The sequence below is a fragment of the Typopeltis vanoorti genome, chromosome 17, assembly GCF_054136105.1.
Source record: "Typopeltis vanoorti isolate ZY-2024b chromosome 17, IOZ_Tvanoo_1.0, whole genome shotgun sequence".
NCBI lineage: Eukaryota > Metazoa > Arthropoda > Arachnida > Uropygi > Thelyphonidae > Typopeltis > Typopeltis vanoorti.
In genome coordinates, this window is record NC_143565.1 from 19,969,758 (window position 1) to 19,991,998 (window position 22,241).

Genomic DNA, 22,241 nt, shown 5'->3' on the forward strand with positions numbered 1-22,241 from the left:
TAACTCTCAGAAAGACCTTCAAGATAGGAACATGGAACATCAGAGGACTCCTGCAACCCAGAAAACTAGACATAATACAGAATGAAATGAAAGACAACAAGATACTGATCTTAGGGTTGGCTGAAACTCACTGGAAAGAATGTGGTCATTTTACAAAACATAAGGGAAACAAGGTGTTTTTCTCTGGTCCAGACCATGACAGTGAAAAGGGAGTTGGCATCATTGTTAATAAAAACATAAGTAAAGCAGTAAAAGGATACAACCCACTCAGTGACAGAATCATAACAGTAAGATTAAACACCAACCCAATTCCAACAATGCTGATACAAGTTTATGTACACACATCAAATGCAGAAGATGAAGTAAGTGAGGAATTCTACAAAGACCTAAATGGAACTATGGATACAATATCAAGAAAGGACATTTGAATAGTTCTAGGAGACTTCAATGCTAAGGTGGGATTCAATGGACATGATGATCACTTATATATTTTCCAGGCGGTAAAATGAGTAGAGTGATCGAGGCATTGAATATGAGGCGGGAACGAGCAAAAGAGTTAATTGTATTAATTGGTATGAATGATTTGAGAGAGAACAAAGAGCATGTCAAAATGAATGTCAGGAGACTGCTTGGAAAGATAAAGGAGAATAGTGTGACAGGAAGGGTGGTCAGTGTGTTGCCTAGGTATGATTGTGGTGAAATGAGGCGGAGAGCAAGGATTATGAATGATATTCTGGCTGAAATGTGTGAGGAGATGGGAGTACAGTTTGTTAATGTGTGGAATGAGTTTGAGGGACGAAGTGAGCTGTATGGGAGCGATGGACTGCATTTGAGTGGTTATGGTGTGAGTCGCTTGGAGAGACTGCTGCTGGAAAGTGGAGAAGTGAATAGAGAGAATGAATCAGATCGAGAGGGGAGTGATGTGGAAGAGCAGGAGAGTAAGACAGGAGAGATTGAAGGAGTGGAAATGAATGTGGAAGTGAGTGGTATGAGTATAGAAAATGAGAGAATGGGTGTGCAAGAGGAGCAGGGAAACAGGGAGGCTCAGGGTGGACAGGGATACACAGCGTGAGAAAGGTGGATGCTCCAAGAGGAGGTGAGAGCATGTGTAGGCAGGAAAGTAATGGGATGATCAGGGATCAAAAGGAAACAGATGGAATTGCAAAGGGTTCTAAAATGAAGAAGCAGAAAGGGAAATGGCCCCAGTCCAGCATGGAGAGATCACATCGAGTGAGTGGTATCAGTGGAACTAGCTGTAGATCCAGAAATGAGTTGTTGTGTTTGTATACCAATGCTAGAAGTATAAGAAACAAGGTGGATGAAATGGTTGCACTAACTGCATCTGTGCACCCAGAGATTGTCGGAATAAGTGAGACATGGTTAGATGAGGATGACATCCTGACAGGAATAGAGATGGAAAGGTATGATGTGTTTCGTGAGGATAGAAGGGGTAAAAAGGGAGGGGGAGTGCTATTGATGATAGAGAAAGAGTTATGTCCATACAAGGTAGAGATGCAAGAGGGAAATGGGGCCAGTGGTTTTGAGGCAGTATGGTGTGAGATAGAGGTGAATAGAATCAAATACTTGGTGGGATGTTGTTATAGACCTGGTAATGTGGATGGTGGTGATAGTGAAATGTATAGCCAAATAAGCCAAGCAAATAAGAAAAGGGTGATCATTATGGGTGATTTTAATTATGGCAATATAGACTGGAATGAAGAGATAGCAACTGGAAGTAAAGAAAATGAGTTTCTTGAGTTTTTGAGGGATAACTATCTCAGACAGTATGTAACAGAGGGCACAAGAGGATTAAGGGTCTTGGATTTGGTCATCTCATCGGAGGATGTAATTATCAATGAGGTATCAAATCATCCACCAATTGGTGAACGTGACCATGAGGTGATTACTTGGGTGGTTGCCAGCACTGCAAGGACCCCTGTGAAAAAAGGGTATATGTGGAACTACTACAAGGGGGGTGATTATGAAGAGCTCAGGAGACAGCTTGCAGGTGTAGCATGGAATGAGGAGTTAGCTGGAAAAGAGATCAATGCAGTTTGGGGGATTTTCAAAAAATATTTAGTGGATGCAATGTCTAAATGTATACCACGGGTGAGAAGGTTAAATAAGGTAGGTGTGAAATGGATGAATAAAGAGATTAAACATGCAATACAGAGAAAAAGGGCATTGTGGAGGCAGCATAAGAGAAGTGGAAGTAACCAATTTCATGAGTTCTACAAAGACCAGGCAAGGAGAGTGACTTGGTTGGTGAGAGTAGCTAAAGAGAGGTATGAACAGCAGTTAGCTAATGAAGCTAAAAAGAATCCTAGGGAGTTCTTTCGATATGTAGCCAGCAAAAGAAAGAATGATTATGGAAGGATGACATTCATTGGAGGAAATGGTATAAAGACAGCTGTTGCAGAATGTGTGGTGGAGATACTTAATGAGCAGTTCATAAAGATCTTTCAATCTTGTGAATATGACTTCATGGAGAGATTAAGAGCAGTTGATGATGGGGAGGAGAGACTGACTGTAAGTGAGCAAGAGGTGTTTGGGGAGTTGAGTAAACTAGATGTAAATAAGGCTGTGGGACTTGATAATATATCACCGCGTATTCTGAAGGAATGTGCCAGAGAGTTGACACCTGCCTTGACATATTTTTTTAATACGAGTCTTGCACTTGGTCAAGTCCCTAAAGAGTGGAAGGAGGGCAAGATTGTGCCACTTCATAAAGGAGGTGATCGAACTCAAGCATCAAACTATAGGCCTATCTGTGTGTCAGGTGTTGTGGTTAAGTTGTTGGAGAAGCTTGTGAGAACTATGATCCAGAGTTGGGTTGACAACAATGGTATAATCTTTGATGGACAGCATGGATTTGCTAAAGGGAGGTCGTGTTTTAGTAATCTACTTACTTATTACAATAAAGTGACTGCTTCCTTGGACAGAGGAGAAGGATACACAGTAATATACTTGGATTTCGCAAAAGCTTTTGATAGAGTACCTCATGATAAGTTGACAGTCAAATTAGAGCAGATGGGGTTGGATATTAGATTAGTGCATTGGATTGGAGACTGGCTATCTGATAGGTATCAACAAGTTGTGTGTGGGGGTGCAATATCCAGGAAAAGGAAAGTCACTAGTGGAGTGCCTCAGGGATCTGTTTTAGGGCCATTACTATTTAACTTGTATATTAATGATATTGGCGAAGATTTGGATGGAGATATTCAGTTGTTTGCAGATGATGCAAAGTTGGGACGAACCATAAAGAGTAGTGAAGATGTTGTGGCCTTGCAAGAAGACTTGAATAAATTGAGTGATTGGGCACAGAAATGTGGATGTGAGTTCAATGTTGCAAAATGTAAGGTTTTAAAATTTGGAAAACAAAGATGGGATGCAGAATTTATGCTTGGTGAGAATATATTGTTGGAAGTAGAGGAAATAAGAGATCTGGGAGTGATAGTGGATAAGGATCTAAAATTTAGGGGACACATCGCCAAAATTGTGAAGACAACACAAAGACTTCTGGGAATGATGAGGAGGACACTGATGTGTAGAAGTAGGGAGATTCTTGTTCCATTGTATAAGGCTTTGATTAGGCCACACATGGACTATTGTGCCCAGATTTGGTCACCTGGTTTTCAGAAGGATGAAGAGATGTTGGAAAGGGTCCAAAGGCGACTGACTAAGGTAGTTTCTGACCTCTGGAATGTCGAGTATGAGGAAAGATTGAAAAGATGTAATCCGCAGAGTCTAGTGGAGAGAAGGAAGAGGGGAGATATGATAGAGACCTACAAATTGGTAAGGGGTTGTTATAGGATCAATGGTGGAGAAGTTCTACAGAGAATAGTGGGAGATCAGGGGAGAACCAGAGGTCATCCCTGGAAACTGTATAAAGAGGGTGTGAGTAGGGGAGTGAGAGGCAGGTTTTTTTCGTGCAGAGTTGTGAATGATTGGAATGCCTTGCCTGAGAGTGTGGTGTCTGCAAGGAGTTTGAATGTGTTTAAGACCCGGTATGATGAGATGTGTGTGAGATAAAAGGACCTCCTAGATGAGTCTTTGACTCCATGAGGTCTTGTTTAATAATAATAATAATAATATGGAATCATTGGAAAATACAGACTGGGAATTAGAAACGAACAAGGCAAAAAACTATTGGAGTTCTGCATTGAAAGAGAATTACCAATCACTAACACTATGTACAAACAGCACAAGAGGAGACTATACGCATGGATAGCACCTGGAAATCAATGTAAAAATCAAATTGACTACATTTTAATTAACAGAAGATGGAGGATACTAATCAATAACACCAAAACATTGTCAAGTGCAGATTGCGGATGAGATCATCAATTATTAATCTCTAATTTAAAGATCCATCTGAAAGCAAACAAGATTAACAGCAACAAAAGATATGACTTTTCATAAATGGAAATAAATTTACAATGGTCATTGAATCAGAGCTCAAGAAACAAAAAAAGCACACCTCAGGAACAAAGCATTGAATCATAATTGGACACACCTAAAACAAACCATTGCAAAATCTGCAGTCAAAATCAGCCCAATAAAAAAGAAGAATGGTAGTCCATAGATACAAAAGAAACCCTAGAACTAATTGAAAAAAGGAAGTAAATTAAAATAACAGATTGGCAAAACCCAAATTACCTGAACCTGAATAAAGCTATTAAGAAATCTTGTCAAAAAGATAAAAATAGCTTTATCCAAGACATAAGAAATTCAAAAACACTCTAACTCTAATGAAAGAACAGATTTATTCAAGAAGGTTAAGGGTATAACCAAACAATTCAAACCAAAACTTAATATAATTGCAGAGGAAAACGGGAAGATCTTAAATGACACTAATGATATAGCCAGAAGATGGAAAGAGTATTGTGCCAAGCTTTACAAGGGCCCTGCTATTCAACAAGAAGACGAAGGAGCTATGGAAAACATGGAAAAAACAGAACCAGGGATCCTCAAGAGTGAAGTGGAACAAGCAATCAAAAAATTAAGGATAAACAAAGCCCCAGGTCCTGATTCAATACGAGCTGAAATGTTGAAAAACCTTGGAGAGAATGCAGTCAACTGGATACATGATTTGTGCATCAAAATCTGGAAGATGGACAAATGACTGGACCAATTCCACCATTATCCCAATCTACAAAAAAGGCAATCACAACAACTTGTGATTGCCTTTTTTGTAGTATGTATGGTGAAAACTACTGCACCATTGTCCTTATCTCACTACCTTAATGATGTGTAGCAAGATTTTACTACACATTATTAAGGAGAGATTACAAAGTTTTATAGACCATCAGATCTCAGAAGAACAAGCAGGATTCAGAAAAAGTCGAGGGACTAGAGATCATATATCTAACATCAGACAAATAATTGAAAAAGCAAGGGAATTCAACTTAAGCCTTTATCTATGCTTTATAGATTACTCCAAGGCCTTTGACTGCATGAGGTGGGATATGTTATGGGATATCATGCAAGAATCAGAAATACCAAACCATCTAATAACCCTCATGAAGAACTTATATCAAGGAAATCAAGCAACAGTAAGAATTGAAAACTCACTGTCCCCTGCATTCCAATTTAAAAAAGGATCAAGACAAGGATGCCTACTCTCACCATTACTATTCAACCTTTACAGCGAAACTATAATGAAAAGATCTCTAGAAAAGTGGAATGGAGGCATAAAATTAGGTGGCTGAACAATCACTAACCTACGATATGCAGATGACACAGTGATAATAGCAACAAGTGAACAGGAATTAAAATCCATCCTAAATCAATTAGAATGGGAAAGCCTAAGCCACGGTTTATGAATAAATCAAGATAAAACCAAAATAATGATTTTAAACAATGCAGAAGAGATTGATATAGAAGGAATTGAAATTGTCGACCATTTCAACTAATTTGGAATGATAATAACAAAAAAAATGGATGTAAAAAAGAGATAAGAAGAAGAATAGCACTAGCTAAGAAAGCGAAAGACAAGCACATCTCCAAACCCCAAAAAAACGAAAATTAAGCTTGTAGAAACTCCAGGAGATTCATGAGGCCAGGGACTTGGGAGTATTGGTGTATAGGGAGATGAAGTTTAGGGGAACATTGCAAAATTAGCTAAATCAGCTCATCAACTCACTTGGTTGTTGAAAAATACCTTGATGAGCAGAGACAAGCAAGTTATTGTACCTCTGTACCGAGCCTTGATAAGACCTAATCCCGACTACTGTGTCCAGATTTGGTCACCTAGGTTCCTTCTTGATGGGGAGGAGGTGGAGAGGATCCAGAGGTGAGTGACTAAGATGATAGCAGGTCTATGGAATGAACCATATGAGAACAGGTTGAAGATTTGTGGGTTGCAGAAATTAGTTGATAGGCGGAAAAGGGGAGATATGATTGAGACATTCAAATTGCTGAAGGATTTCTATAGGATTAATTCAGAGGATATTTTTGAGATCAGGATTGGTGGTGGGAGAACTAGGGTACACCTATGGAAGCTGGGCAAGAGTGTGGTTAGCAGGGGTGTTAGAGCTGGGTTCTTTACTTTTAGAGTGGTAAATGAGTGGAATAAGCTGCCAGAGTCTGTTGTGGGTGCTATGACAGTGAGTGAGTTCAAGGCAAGGTATGATAGATACTGTGAGAATGTCGTATAGTTGTGTGGACATGATGTTTAGGGCCTCCCTTGATGAGTCTAAGGTCTCCCTGGAGTCGCCCGTAATAATAGTAATAGTAATAATAATAATAAACCTTAGGTTTTTCGATCTTTCTCTATGCTTTCGGGTCTTGGACTATGACAAAAGATGACAGAAGAAGAATTGAGGTATTCAAGCTCTCATGCTGGAGAAGATTGTTAAGAGTGTCTTGGACAGAAAAGCGAACAGACAAAAGTATCTAAAAGAACTGAGTGTCTACACAAGACTGATAAACATAATTGAAAAGGGAATACTGCAATATTTTGGACACATATGTAGAAGGGAAGGCAACTGTCTGAAAAAGTAATCATCCAGGGTAAACCGTGTGGGAAAAGAAAAAGAGGAAAATCCCCCAACAGTGGATTGACCAAATATCAAGAATCAGTGGACTTAAACTAGAACAAGTAATAAGAGAAGCACAGGAGAGAAAGAAATGGTGAAACATCATTAGGAAGGTCACGAGTTCTCAGACATGAGGAGATCCGAGAGAGAGAGAGAGAGAGAGAGAGAGAGAGAAAGTTCAGTACTTTAAAAAAAAAAAAAAAAACATATGTGCCAGACATGCATGCAGTGGCGCACTCAGGATTTAATCTTGGAGGGGGGGCTGGGTGCTCAGGATTTAACCTTGAGGTGGGGGCAATTGAGTAGACGATTTGTGGATACACACTATGCATCGCATACAACCTATGATTGAGCATCTGCAGTGATCGCTAATTCATAAGTAGTATAGAAATAGAAGACACGACACAACATAAATAAAAAAAATGAATTTTAATTAGGAAAAGATTTTTGGAAAATTTTCTAGTGTTTTTGCCTTTTCTTTGGGGGGGTGCCCGGGCCCCTTTCCCCCCCCCTCTGGGTGCGCCACTGCATGCATGAATGATGTTCTATATGAAACATCTCTGTAGAATTTAATTTTTGTGAAATAAAGCAAAGATATATTTTTTTTTAATGTGATTTATTAGTTTTCAATTTCAGGAACACAAGATACAATTAATTGGTGGTAACTAAAATATGAGATCAACTTGTGATTGCAAATTATCATTTTTTGTCTTCTGGAATACTGCATCTCTAGAAGTACTTCTTGTTATTGCTATATGAAGATCGGTATTCATAGTGAGGTCAAAGTTCTCTTTTAGAAACTTGACAAGGGTCTGCAAATTAGGATAATAGAAATTAACATTGAAGTCACTATTTAGAATCACTGTTAGTGATGATAATTTTTCTCCAAGAGTGCAGCACCATCAGTTGGTATAAGGCAGAAGAACAAACTGGATGAAATCTATGATATCCTCAATTGATTAGTTGAGAGAAATGTATATGACCATGTTAAGAACAGTTTGTCTGTTAGGCAAATGACATTCAGCAGCATTAATATCTTTCACTGGCCTGATGCCTACAGGCATTCCTATCATTTATCAGTAAATAATATTATTTACCGATGGATGATAGGAATTTGTATTAAATAATACAAATGTGGTAACTGAGTAACTGCATTTGTGAGAACTTTGAAGTGAGCTTGAAGACTTTGGGAATTAAGAAAAGAACTATTAACTCTCTTCTGACTTTGACAAAATCAAGTCTTATATGGTTCTCAATGGATCTCTCGCTAACCTTTCAAACTTCTTTTGGAGAGGCCTCATTAATTGCACATTTCCCAGTCCATGGTGAAAGGTCTTTGCCACTGATGAAATGATGAAGGGTTCATTTATATCAATTACTGTGGACAAATCAATTTAATCCAATGACTGCTTATGGTTCTTTTCATATTCATACACAACCAAATTGAAAAGTGTCCTGTTTGAGATTTATGAATGGTTATGGTACAAGCTAGAATCAGGAGAAAATGATTCCATTTAGCTGACATTTTATTATTATGTGATGTTACATGATCAAGCATACTGGGCACCCTGTTTTTTGGCCAGGGAGCATTTGGAAATTTGATCCAAAGTCATTTAATGTTGGATGTGCATTCTTCAAATTCATTGCTTGCTAGTTGATCCAAAGCTCCATTTGCTAATTCATCAGAAATGTCTGTATTCGTGGTAGTGGTATTGAGATATGGTTTGCCAATAACCAAGAAAAGTTCATAGGATAGACTGCAGTATTTAAAACAGACATTTTTTGTAGCTTTTGTCTTGCATCAGTTTCTTCCGTGAGTTGTTGTATCTGATGAATATGTCTTGAGCAACTGAAGTCAACTTGTCATCTGATAAGTTAAGCATTGAATTATTATAACAATTTACAGAATGGTTGTGAAGGAATAGTCTTATACTATTGGGGAAAAGTCTGTCATTTCTTCTTTAATTCACACAATATGATTAAATCACTTCTCTTTCTGAATCTTCCAACATTACTGATTTTGGCTACCACAGTAGAGAAAGCAAGATAGACTGATGTATAACTTCATCGAGCTCATAGTATTTTAGCTGTACCACAGAGTGGAGCTGGCAATACATTGTAATCCATTTGCAGATGAGAACTGGGGAAAGTTGAAAAAGATCTCATATTAAATACATATCCTTCCCACCAAAATTATATCAGCATGCCCTGTTATTTCTTTTAACACGTTTGCTGCCAACTATGAGTATACTCATAGTTGGTATATGAGCCTCACAAGCCAACTACAAATATACTCGTATGTCGATTACCAACCCCCAATGCTAAACATGGGTTAACCCATAGTATAAGCACGTTAATTTGGACCCTTGGCTTGTGAATAAAGCAGAGAGCACGGCTGGGACTTGGTAGAAGGAAAATAATTTCAGCAAACATATAGTATATTATAAGAGGTATTGTTGCACAAACTGTGTATTAATTAATGCAAATAAAACAATTTTTGAAGTTTTTTCAACATATGCATATATTTATATACAATATATCATCATCTGAGTCATTGCTAGAGTCGTCTGTAGGATTATAATCATCTTCGGAATTGGAACCAAATAATTCATTCCATTCATCATTGCTTATATTAGCTTAAGTTTCTAATTCTTCATCAATAAGCTTTCTTTTACTGGCTATGGCGTAATTGAAGGTTTTTATTTAGATAATTTTAAATAATTGTAAGACTAGATGCAATTAACCTTACTGCACTGAATGCTGAACGTCTGAACTCAAGTTACACAGTTGTTAGCGTATGTAAGACATAGGTGTGTGTGTGTGGGGGGGGATGATATGAGATTACTCATAGTTGGCTTATGAAACAAAATTCTGTCTGATAAGCCAGCTACGAGATAACTCGTACTGACCTTGTAAAAGTGAAAGTGCTTGGCATACGGTAACAAACTATGCCCGAGGAGAGTGGCAGTGAATATGTAAACCTCGGATTGACTTCAGATAACAGTGGAACTTCTTGTCCTTTCTATCCTCGCAAAAAACACTGTATCCTTCCATTTCTATTACCATTAGGATATCATCTTTATTTAACTATGTTTCACTCATTTCAATGATTTTATTATTATTATTATTATTATTATTACTATTGCACCTTCCATGGAGTCGGCAGACTCATTGTGGGAGGTTCATTCAACTGATAACATATTTATCATACTGAATCTTAAAATCCTTAACACTCCTTGCATTAATAACTCATTCTGGTAATGCGTTCCATTCACTAACAATTTTCCACGTAAAAAAAATCTATTCCTCACCCCTCTTCACCACACTCTTACATAGCTTCTGGGGATGACCTCTAGTTTTTCCCCTCTTGCCTTCTCCTCTTTTTATGATTTCATCTGGATTAATCCAATAAAATTCTCTCACTAACTTAAATATCTCTATCATATCACCTCTTTTCCTCTTATTCACCAGACACTGCAATCCACATTCCTATGACCTCTTTCCATAGCCAGCATTCCAGAGTCCTGATATTGTCTTAGTCACTCATCTGTGGACCTCCTTCAATGTTTATACATCACATTGAAAACCAAGTGACCAGATCTGAGCACTTCAAGTGTGTAAGCATTGAATTCGGTTTAGGATTTGTAGAAATAAAAAGACATCTTTTTCAAAGTTTTCCATGAATAAAAGTCAGCACATGGAGGAGATGGAGGGCTTCCCGTTGCAAGGCTAGATAGTTGTTTGTAGATTTTCTCATTCTATCTCCTCCATTTGTTGACTTATTCATGGACTAAACCATCGCTTTAGTGGGTTAACATATATAACGTATGGGTTAATGTAGATAACATATTTATAATATGGAAACACAGTGTGGCTGAGTTATACACTATTTTCTTTCATCCATTAACTTCTTCCACAATAAAATCAAATTCACTTTAGAACTTGAAAATGAAGGAAAATTACCTTTCCTAGACATTCTAATTTTGAAAAAAGCAGATGGAGGCATCTCTCTTAACATATATCATAAGCACACTCATACAAGTCATTATCTATATTTCTCTTCGTTGCACCATATATTACAAAAATTAGGTATTGTACATATGCTGAAAAGAGAGCAAACTCTATTATAAGAGATGAAGGAACACTAAAACAAGAATGACATTCTCTTCTCCAACTATTGGTCAACAATGGATATTCTAAAAAAATGGTACAAAGAATACTATTCTCTACTCCCTTTTCACAACAGATCTATGGCATTCACTACAGAGCCTCGGTTTCCATCCCTTATAATACACTTTCTTTAAAAATTACCAATCTCCTAAAATTTCACGCCACTCTTGTGTCATGAAATTTTAGGAGATTCAAAATCTCCTAATTCAAAATCTTCAAATCCACTGTGACTGTATGAACTCTGTTATGCTCACCTAAGGACCACAACCTTTTCAATCATCCTGGAGTTTACAATATTCCATGTTCTTGTTACTTACATAGGGCAAACATTAAAAGTTTAGAAATAAGGCAAAAGGAGCATATTGGAAAAATGTCAATAACAACAGAGACGACAGCTCAGGCCTGACATTGCATTTCTCCCACACTCACCACAATATTGAATGGGACAAGAGCTCCATGCCTTACATAGAAGGCAACTTCAATGCACCATCAAAGAGGCTACAATGGTAATCCACTCAGGAGGCACTCTCAATAGAAACCAAGGAACAATTTTATGTGACATTTGGAAGTCACTTATTAGATCTTTCAACACATCAGACTTTAAATTTTCTGCATACTATCATGCACACCTGTGAACAATGACTGACCCGTGCCAGCTTCCACTCTCCACGTGTTTCTATTTTTACTTTTATTTTTGTGTAATAATGGTTCCTACATATTCAGTTTTTAGTTATGTAATGATTCATATTTACTGCTTATTGTATATTTGTTTGTCTCCCTAACCCAGACAAAGCCGCTAGCATATGTAGCAAAACTAGTAGGTTTAATTAAATAACTATTACAACCTATAAATTCAGTGTTGGTTATTTTTGTTACATTCATTTTTGGGCAAAAAAACAACAACAACATCAAGGTCTGATGTTAATAATAATAATAACCTTACCTAACATACCTCTTCTTAAACTTATTACTTTGTCAGTCATTTACATGTTCTCGGGCTGAGTCATATATCTTTTGGCCAGAACAAACTCACTTTCTGAGTTAAGAAAAATCCTGCTACATAAGCTAAATCTAGAGAAAAGTATATAAATATTATTCCTTCCATTTGTGATGATACTTGATTAGAAGTTTCCATCTCAGTTATTTGAAGTGTTTGCTATGTAAGCATGGTATGTGTTTTTGTTTAATTTATAGTAAGAATGGTGATAATTATTACCTGGATTTAAACAGGTAATCATGGATGAGCCTCACAGTTTAAAGCTGTTTAACATGATATATAACAGTGGATGTTTTATTTTTCTTTTCTCATATAGGTATGGAATACAGAGAATACTGTATTCCCTGATTTTACAAATCCAAATAGCACAACATACTGGACTAAACAAATGGCAGACTTTCATAAATTGGTACAATATGATGGAGCCTGGATTGTAAGTATATTTTGTTTTGAATAGTTGTTGTTCATATGAATTAGGATTTATGATCAAATCTGCTGTTCTTAATTATTATATTTTCAGCTGCTGCTGTATAAGGGTTTGCCTTCAGTCTTCAGTAAGAGAGATTAATATCTTTACTGCTTGTTTTTCTTGGAATTCCTATACAGTTAAAACCAGAACTGAGCTTACAATATATCAATGGGTAGTGTAAGTCAATAATCATCATAATTTCTAGGAATGGATATAAATTGGGTGTTCCAATAATACAGCAATAGATTTCATTACTACTTGCTTATCCACAATTTCTTCTATTGATCTGTGATTTTTAGGTCTCTAATTTGATCGCTCTGAATGCAGGACTAGTTTGACTGAAAGATAGCACTTGCGCTGTCCAAGTGTTATCTTTCAGTCAAACTAGTTCTGCATTCAGAGCTGATCAAATTAGAGACCTAAAAATCACAGATCAATTTAGAAGAAAATTAGGATGTCTTTAGATGGCAGATGAATTTCATTTCCTGATGTTGCTACCATCCTGCATTCTATCCCAACTCCAAGTACTAAATGTGCTTTAAGATTACAACCTTTTATGAATGATTTACCTAAAAAATATCTGAATTCCATGGTAATCCTATCATATCTTGAAAATATTCACTGATGAACTCACAACATCCACTGGTAACACACTCCACATCTCACTATATGCTATGAGAAGAACCTTACATGCTTTCCAACTTTTTTTATGCGTAGTTTGCCCATCCATGAAAGGTTATTATAAACCTATAGTACATTTGTATCGTGGAAGGCTAAGATTTTTTGCCATTTTTTATCAAATTTATATATATTTTTGTAATGTTTTATTTATTTATTTTTACATAGTCTGGAAACCCCTCTAGAGACCAAACATAGAACTTTTTCAATCACACCAAGTAATGAAATTCATCTCCCATCTAAAGACGATCACAAACATCCATGCCCATGGCAGGATTTGAACCTGTCACCTGTTGGTTGGAGAGCGAGTACACTAATCACTCGTCTAACCAGACTGGCAAACTATATCATTACTCAGTTTCTAGGGATGTCCCTGTAAAATCTTGTATATTACTACAAAATCTCCTTTCCAACTTACATATTTCTATCATATCTCTACTCTTCCATCTATTACTCAAACTTTGAAGAACAGGTAGCCTTCACTGAATCTTATCAAATGTCTTCATATCACCTCTGAATGTAGGTGATCATATCTGAGCAAAGTAGTCTAATCCAGATGTGGTGTTATCAAAGCTTTGTATGATGCCAGAATAAATTTATTCTAGAAGTTAATATATTTTTCTACATTGCAGTTATTCACCTAAACTTTAACTTTCAGTCCACCATTAACCCAGCTCACTAACTTCATGGACCACTTGTAACAAATTTCCATTAATTTAATACTCTGCCTGCAATATCTTCAGTCCAAACTGCATAACCTTGCTTAGAAATTCATTTGATATTCATTATCATTTGACCATAGAAGCAGTTTTTTCCAGATCATCTTGCAAGGATTCTATATTGGAATCTCCCTTATCATCCTTCCTAATCTTACATCATCAGCAAACAATTGTATATTACTAGTCTAACTCCAATATCATTAATTACAAGTTAAAAACAATAGTCTGAGTATGTAGCACTCCACTACTCACTCTCGTTCTCTCAGACTGGGCGCTTTCATACATTACTCTCTGAGTCAGCCATATCACCTATTATATCACAAGCCTATTTTGTATACCATTGAGTTTGTACAACAACCTCCATGTGAAATTCTATCAAATTTCTTGGCAAAATCCAAAAGTATTGTAGTATATCTGTTACCTTTATCCAACTCTGCAGTCATTCTATTATAAAATGTGAGCAAATTGCTAAAGCAAGACCTACTTTGAACAAAGACATGATGTCCTGTACTAGTAGATCATAATTAGCCTCTCCAACAGCTTAACAACAACTTCAACAATACTGTTCATGATTGGCTTCACAGTATAAATACCACCAGAAGAAAATAAATAATTTATTTACTGAGTTTACTAATATTTTGCTGGATTTCTAACCAGCATCTTCAGAGCACAAATTATAACTATGGTAAAACACAGAATTCAAGTAGGCTGTTGTAGAAATGATTCATATTGTAACTGAAAAGTGACTATTCAAGGGGTTTTCTATGGGAAACAGATAAATATGAAGTTTATTAAGAGAAACTATGCTAAAAATGGTCTTAGAATGATTGTCTCCCAGATCTTTGACAAATCAATGCAGTCATACTTGTTGAGGTTAGAGAAGTATTTCATAGCCAATGTTAATCTCAAGAATAGTCTCCCAGGCTTATAGTGACTTCTCTGCAGCATGGTTGTTTTCTTTTAATCCCTGTGATGGATTATCTAGAGGAGTATGATATGCTAGTCCTGACTTGCCATATAGATGATTATTAATGCGGTTTTTATATATTTCAAGGTAGATGTTAAAAGATATACCAGTCTGTCTAAGCTAAGTTACAGGCACAAGGAACTTTATACAACCCAAGATGTGCAAGAGGATAAAGTTGATCTTTGGAAAAATGGGTGATGGCAGCTAGCTGGATGTTAACATCCAGCTAGCTGCCATCACCCATTTTTCCAAAGATCAACTTTATCCTCTTGCACGTCTTGCCTTTCTCTTAACTTTCACACTTCTGGTAGGATTTGAGACAGTGGCTAGAGATATATCTGATCACTACATGGTTGAAATATTTGGTTTTTGAGTAGTTGCCACCTAAGTAGTTTATGAGCTACAATCAGAAATACCAAAATCTAAACAAAACTGTAATAGAAAGAAACATTAAATTGATCTTGAATGAAAAGTTAGCATAAATGTAGGAAGGGAAAGGAATGCAGTTTGTGAATGTGTGAGATAAGTTTAAGGGATGAATGGAACTCTATAAGAGTGATGTTCTGCATCTGAATGGTTTTGGAGTGAGTCACCTGGAAAGGCTGCTGTAGGAAACAAGTGTATCAGTGGAAGTCAGAGCTGATGCAAACAAGGTATCAGTGGAAGTCAGAGATGATGCAAATGAGCAAGAGAGTAGACTAGATGAGACCAATGTGAATGGAGATGACAAAAGGAATGCAAACTGGACAGGGAAACAGGGTGGACCAGGAAGGTCAGGGAGACGTGGGAATAGTCAGCATAGAGATGAAACAGCCTGGAATATGTGTGTGTGGGGGGGGGGGGGGTTCTTCAGTCCAGGAAGGTATATGGGACAAAGGGTAAGGGTGAGTAGATAGCAGCAAGTGTGGAGAAGTCATGGAAGAGGGGCAGCATGAGTAGAACTGGTTACAGACCAAGAAGTGAATTATGCTTATTTATGAATTCCAGGAGTATCAGAAAGAAAGGAAATTAAATTGTTGTGTTGATTGAGTTTATTTTCCCCAAAATAGTTGGAATAAGTGAACACGGTTGGATGAGAATGATATCTTGACAGGAATAGAAATGGAAGGATAGGATACAAAGGGCAAGAAGGAAGGAGGAGTGCTGCTGATGTCAGCAGGGGAATTATGTCCACACAGGGATAAGACACAAGGGGTTCCCCCTTGTATCTCAACCTTGTGTGGACATAATGTGTGGTCAAAACTATGGCCAGACAAGTGGCCATAGTTTTGAAGCAGTATTGAGTGAAGTGGAGGTTAAAAAAATGAGATATTTGGTTAGGTGTTGCTACAGGCTGAGAAATGTAGAGAGCAGGGGACAAAGAAATGTATAGACAACTTGGCTTAATGAGCTAGCAAAAGCTAATAATTTTGGATGATTTCAATTACAACAGTACTGATTGGAATGATGAAATAGCATCAGGGAATAAGGAGAAAGAATTTGTTGAGTTCTTAAGGGACAAATATCTTTGCTGTATGTAAACAGCCTAAGAGAAGGAACACGAGGATTCAGAGTCTTAGATTTGATTATATCATCAAAGGAGGTGATTGTAAATGGAATGCCTAATCATCTTCTTCTGGATGGTAAGAGTGACCATGAAGTGATGACCTTTGTTTAAGCCAGTCATATGAGAACTTCTGTGAACAAGGGATATATGAGGCTTCAGCTATTATGTCACCAATTCATTCCCTTTATTCCTGATATTTCTGGCATTTGTATAGAGAAGCGTCATTGCATTATCACTGATTCCTTCTACTGTTATTCCTCCCGGATGCCATTTGACTGTGATATTTTGTTTGCTCATGAAGTATCTTCACCAGCAAACGAAAGGATAAAAGCAAGAATACAATTTCTTGTCAAGCATTATTTACTTTATGAATAAGTGAAAAACTTTGCTACTTCCTTCTGTGATATTTGGCAACATTTCCCAATGTTAAATATCATATCTAGTTACCACTTAAATTAATATTAAGGTGGTAACTATCAGTTAGTTTCCCTAAGTTAGTTTAGCTACAAAAAATTTGTCATGGATATTTTTGATTCCTCATATCCTTTATAAATATAACATAGAAAATAGCACTTCAATTTTCCAATGCATGTTTTCTTTCCTTCTTTACTTCTTATCAGTGGCGGCCCATATCTCACAGAAATAACGTGCGCAAGGATACTAAAAATACACTGCCATTTGGGCAGTGTCTGAATGACATAATGTGCAATGACAAGGGCCAACGAATATCGGCGTTAGATCGCAGTTCATCTGTTTCGTAATCTAAAGCATTAATCGAACAATTCCAATTATTAACTATTCAATCAATGTCAAAACATAAGCTGTAACCTTTAACGTGTTGTATTGCATTTATATAATGTTGTAAGCATTGTTATTATTTATAAACACAAACAAAATTTAAATTTTTCATTTTTTCCTTGGGGTGCTGCAGTGTCGCAGTGCTTATGTAAGGCTGCCACTACTTCTGATGATAATGAAGTTCAGTTCACATGAATTTTTGGATTCATACTGAACCTGAGAGGCTAAATCGTTTAATAAACTAATTGATGGTCAAAACCTAAATTTGGTGCACTGATAGTTGAAATTTAAAAACTTAAGTACAGATCCATAGGATAGGAAATGTTATTTGCAAACTTTAATAAATTTAGTTTAATCCTTTACCCAAGTATAAGCAAACAAAGTTTGCACCTGAGGTAACTTCAGGACCGAGGCAACTCGTAGCAAAGGTGGACCAAGCTCTCACAACTCCTTGTCTTAGTATCTCACTTAATGCAAAGCAGATCTTCTTGCAGATATGTATAATGCTATGCATTAAGGAAACGGCCACTACCCAAACCGGTTTCCCTTTGTTTAAGTGCAGGGATACCTCTCAATAACTCGTAAAATCCCCCGGATCACCCAATAATGAGTTGGCTCTACACCGTGGCAGGATCCCCCACCACCAAGCAGAGCCGCTTACCTGGAATGTTGCTGTCACCACCAAGCCCTGGGTGACAGCAACAGCCAATCCTCAGATAAAACTTCACGGGCTGCAGCATTGCCATTCATCGCCCAAGCTTCCAACCAGTTTCGACCTTTCTTGAGGTCTCATCAGTGGGAGCCAGACCCAGGTGGTGATACTAAGGCAGAAGCAATGGAGAAGTCATATTTGCCTATATAAGTTGCCAAAAAGTTTTGCCCATCAATACCACCTTATTATTAAATTTCACTGGATTTAGAGAAAGTTATTTCGAAGTTTTTTCCCACTTGGTTGGACAGTAATAAATTTAGTTTAATCCTTTACCCAAGTGTAAGCAAACAAAGTTTGCACCTGAAGTAACTTCAAGACTGAGGCAACCCGTAGCAAAGGTGGACCAAGATCTCATCACTCTTTGTCACAGTGTCTCACTTAATGCAAAGCACATCTCCTTGTGGATATGTATAATGCTATGCATTAAGGAAACGGCCACTACCCAGACCGGTTTTAACCTTTTTTGAGGTCTCATCAGTGGGAGCCAGACCCAGGTGGTGATACTAAGGCAGAAGCAATGGAGAAGTCATATTTGCCAATACAAGTTGCCAAAAGGTTTACCACCTTATTAAATTACTCTGAATTTAGAGAAAGATGTTGAAAGTTTTTTCCACTTAGTTAGACTATAATAAATTTACTTTAATCCTTTACCCAAGTATAAGCAAACAAAGTTTGCTTATACTTGTTGCCTCAGTCCTGAAGTTACTTCAGGACTGAGGCAACTCGTAGCAAAGGTGGACCAAGTCTCATCACTCCTTGCCTTAGTATCTCACTTAATGCAAAGCACATCTCCTTGTGGATATGTATAATGCTATGCATTAAGGAAACGGCAACTACCTAGACTGGTTTTCCATGAGACCTTTATTGAGATCTCATGGAAAAAAACTTTCAACATTTTTCTCTAAATCCAGAGTAATTTAATAATAAGGTGGTACACCTTTTGGTAACTTGTATAGGCAAATATGACTTCTCCATTGCTTCTGCCTTAGTATCACCATCTGGGTCTGGCTCCCACTGATGAGACTTCAATAAAGGTCGAAACCAGTCTGGGTAGTGGCCGTTTCCTTAATGCATAACATTATACATATCCACAAGGAGATGTGCTTTGCATTAAGGGAGATACTAAGACAAGGAATGATGAGAGTTTGTTACGAATTGCCTCAGTCCTGAAGTTACTTCAGGTGCAAACTTTGTTTGCTTACACTTGGGTAAAGGATTAAACTAAATTTATTATAGTCTAACCAAGTGGGGAAAAACTTCCAACATCTTTCTCTAAATCCAGAGTAATTTAATAATAAGGTGGTACACCTTTTGGCAATGGCAATTCGTATAGGCAAATATGACTTCTCCATGGCTTCTGCCTTAGTTTCACCACCTGGCTCTCACTGATGAGACCTCAATAAAGGTCGAAATCGGACTGGGTAGTGGCTGTTTCCTTAATGCATAGCATTATACATATCTGCAAGGAGATGTGCTTTCATTAAGGAAGATTCTGAAATATTTGCAAACTTGGTTTAATTTGATATTTCCCTTGCTATAGAAAATATTTTCAATTGAAAATGCATGCATGCACAAACACACATGCCATGTTTTAAAAATGCTGTCTTCAAAACACAATTGGTTTTAAGCTCAATTATCTGAATTGAAAGTTATTTGAAAGAAAGGAGTGCTATATTTCACACTTGGTAATTATACCTTGCCTAAAATTTTAATTTTAATCTTAAATGTTAATGAAATGATATATAAATGTTCCTTCTAACAGTTTCCTTTTGATTAGGATATGAATGAGCCATCAAATTACTTCTATAATGGAACTGTAAATGGATGCCCATCTGATTCCTCTCTAGAACAACCGCCATATCTTCCCGGAAATGGAGATCCACTTTGTGTTAGAACACTCTGCATGACTGCAAAGCAGTATTATTCAGAGCATTATAATGTTCATAACTTATATGGAATTACAGAAGCTAAAGCAACCTATATGTGAGTAATATTTGATAGTATAGAATTTTCTTAACATTTATTTTCTTCTTATGAAATATTAACTATTGTGATATTAATATGAAATAACTTCCCTGTCTCCTCTGTCAGTTTCTTCTTCTTCAGTACCCAACTAATCCTATGGACTACTTTGCCCACTTTTGCAGTATGCCCTACAACACCAGTTCTGTCATCCATCATATCCTAATCTTTAGCCTCATCCTGGACTTAAGTTCCATTATCAGTGTAGAACACAGCTTGAAATCTTTTCATCCTTGACACTTTTCTCACATGAAACCAACATCCATTATCTTTTTCCCATACTGGCATTCTACATCACCTTGATTAACTGTCACAGTACTTAATTTTGCATAATTTTATTCATGTTATTTGAATGTCTTGAAATATGATGAATTTGCATGTTATTCATTTTGGATGAATAACACTATTAAGCTTGAGCTTCAAAAAAAGAAACAACTATGGAGGGAATTTAAGGAGAAAGGTGACCAGCACGCACATGAATGGTATAAAGCGCAAGCCAGAAGAGTAACGAGTGTGGTAAGCAAAAATGGATTATGAAAGAACATTAGCCATGCAGGCTAAAGAGAATCCCAAACAGTTTTTTCGATGTGTTGCAAGTAAAAGAAAAAATGTATGTGGCAGAATGATTTTAAAGAATGCCGATGGTAGGGAGGTAACCGAATCAGTTGATATAGTTGAATTACTGAGTGAGCACTTTGCAAGAATATATCATCCAAGTGGTGATATTAAGTGGTGATATTGCAGGAATGAATGAACCAATAAATTATACAGGAATTGTGGTGAATGAAGTGGAGGTGAGTAGTCTATTACAAAACCTCAATGTCAATACATCTGTGGGATTGGATGGTATACCAGCTCGTATCGTACGTGAAGCGGCTAAAGAATTGTCAGTGCCCTTGACCATTTTGTTTAATTTGAGTCTTGGGTCTGGGTTAGTCCCGAAAGGGTGGAAAGAGGGGGAAATAGTTCCACTGCATTAAGGAGGTTCCAAGACTGCTGTTGTAAATTACCGACCGATTAACATATCAGGAATCGTTGTCAAGGTCTTGGAGAAATTAGTCAAGAGAAATATACAGGATTGGATAGATGAAAATGGGATACTGTATGGGGGATAACATGGTTTTGTGAAGGGTAGGTCATGCCTCAGTAACTTGCTCACGTTTTATAACACAGTGACGGCTGAACTGGATAAGGGTAATGGGTTTATAGTGATTCTACTGGATCTTGCTAAGGCCTTTGACAGGATACCACACAGAATTCTAATCAGTAAACTGCAGCATATGGGGATGGATATAGGGTTGGTGAGATGGATAGGAGGGTGGTTGATAGAGAGATATCAGAGAGTGGTTTATTCAGAAGTAGAGTTCAAAAGACGGCTTGTGACTACTGGTGTGCCGCAGGGTTCTGTTCTTGGACCACTACTTTTCAATTTGTTCATTAACAATATAGGAAAGGATCTGAGAGGAAATGTTCACTTGTTTGCTGATGATGCAAAGTTGGGTAGAGCAATAGTGAGTGCACAGGATGTCAAAATTTTGCAAGATGATTTGGATAGTTTGGAGGACTGGACTAAGGAAAATGGATGTCGATTTAATGTGGCAAAGTGTAAGGTTATGCATTTTGGGGTGAAAAGATTAGCAGCAGTATTATTATTATTATTATTATTATTATTATTATTATTATTATTCCGGGCAACTCCAAGGAGTCAACAGACTCATCGAGGGAGACCCTAACATCATGTCAAGAACAACTATTCGACATTCACACAGTATCTATCATACTTTGCCTTGAACTCATTCACGGTCGTAGCACTCACAACAGACTCTGGCAGCTTATTCCACTCATTCACCACTCTCCAAGTAAAAAACCTAGCTCTGACACCCTTGTCAACCACATTCTTGCCCAGCTTACATGCATGGCCCCTAGTCCTCTCACCACCACCAGTCCAATTTTCAAAAATATCTTCTGGATTAATCTTATAGAAACCTTTCAATAATTTGAATGTCTCAATCATGTCACCCCTCTTCCGCCTATCGACCAATTTCTGCAACCCACAAATCTTCAACCTATTCTCATAAGGTTCATTCCACAGACCTGCTATCATCTTGGTCACTAATCTCTGG

At 37.2% G+C, this 22,241-nt stretch overlaps 1 protein-coding gene across 4 annotated transcripts in view; it reads left to right on the forward strand.

Moving 5' to 3' along the window:
• The window catches only part of LOC150097209 (lysosomal alpha-glucosidase-like), a 284,573-nt gene that overhangs the window by 118,620 nt on the left and 143,712 nt on the right, over positions 1-22,241 (forward strand). For all 4 annotated transcript variants that reach the window (XM_090407697.1, XM_090407698.1, XM_090407699.1 and 1 more), the window contains 2 exons: positions 12,524-12,640; positions 19,874-20,079. In XM_090407697.1, coding sequence (XP_090263823.1) covers positions 12,524-12,640; positions 19,874-20,079 — 323 coding nt within the window. The remainder of the gene's footprint in view (positions 1-12,523; positions 12,641-19,873; positions 20,080-22,241) is intronic.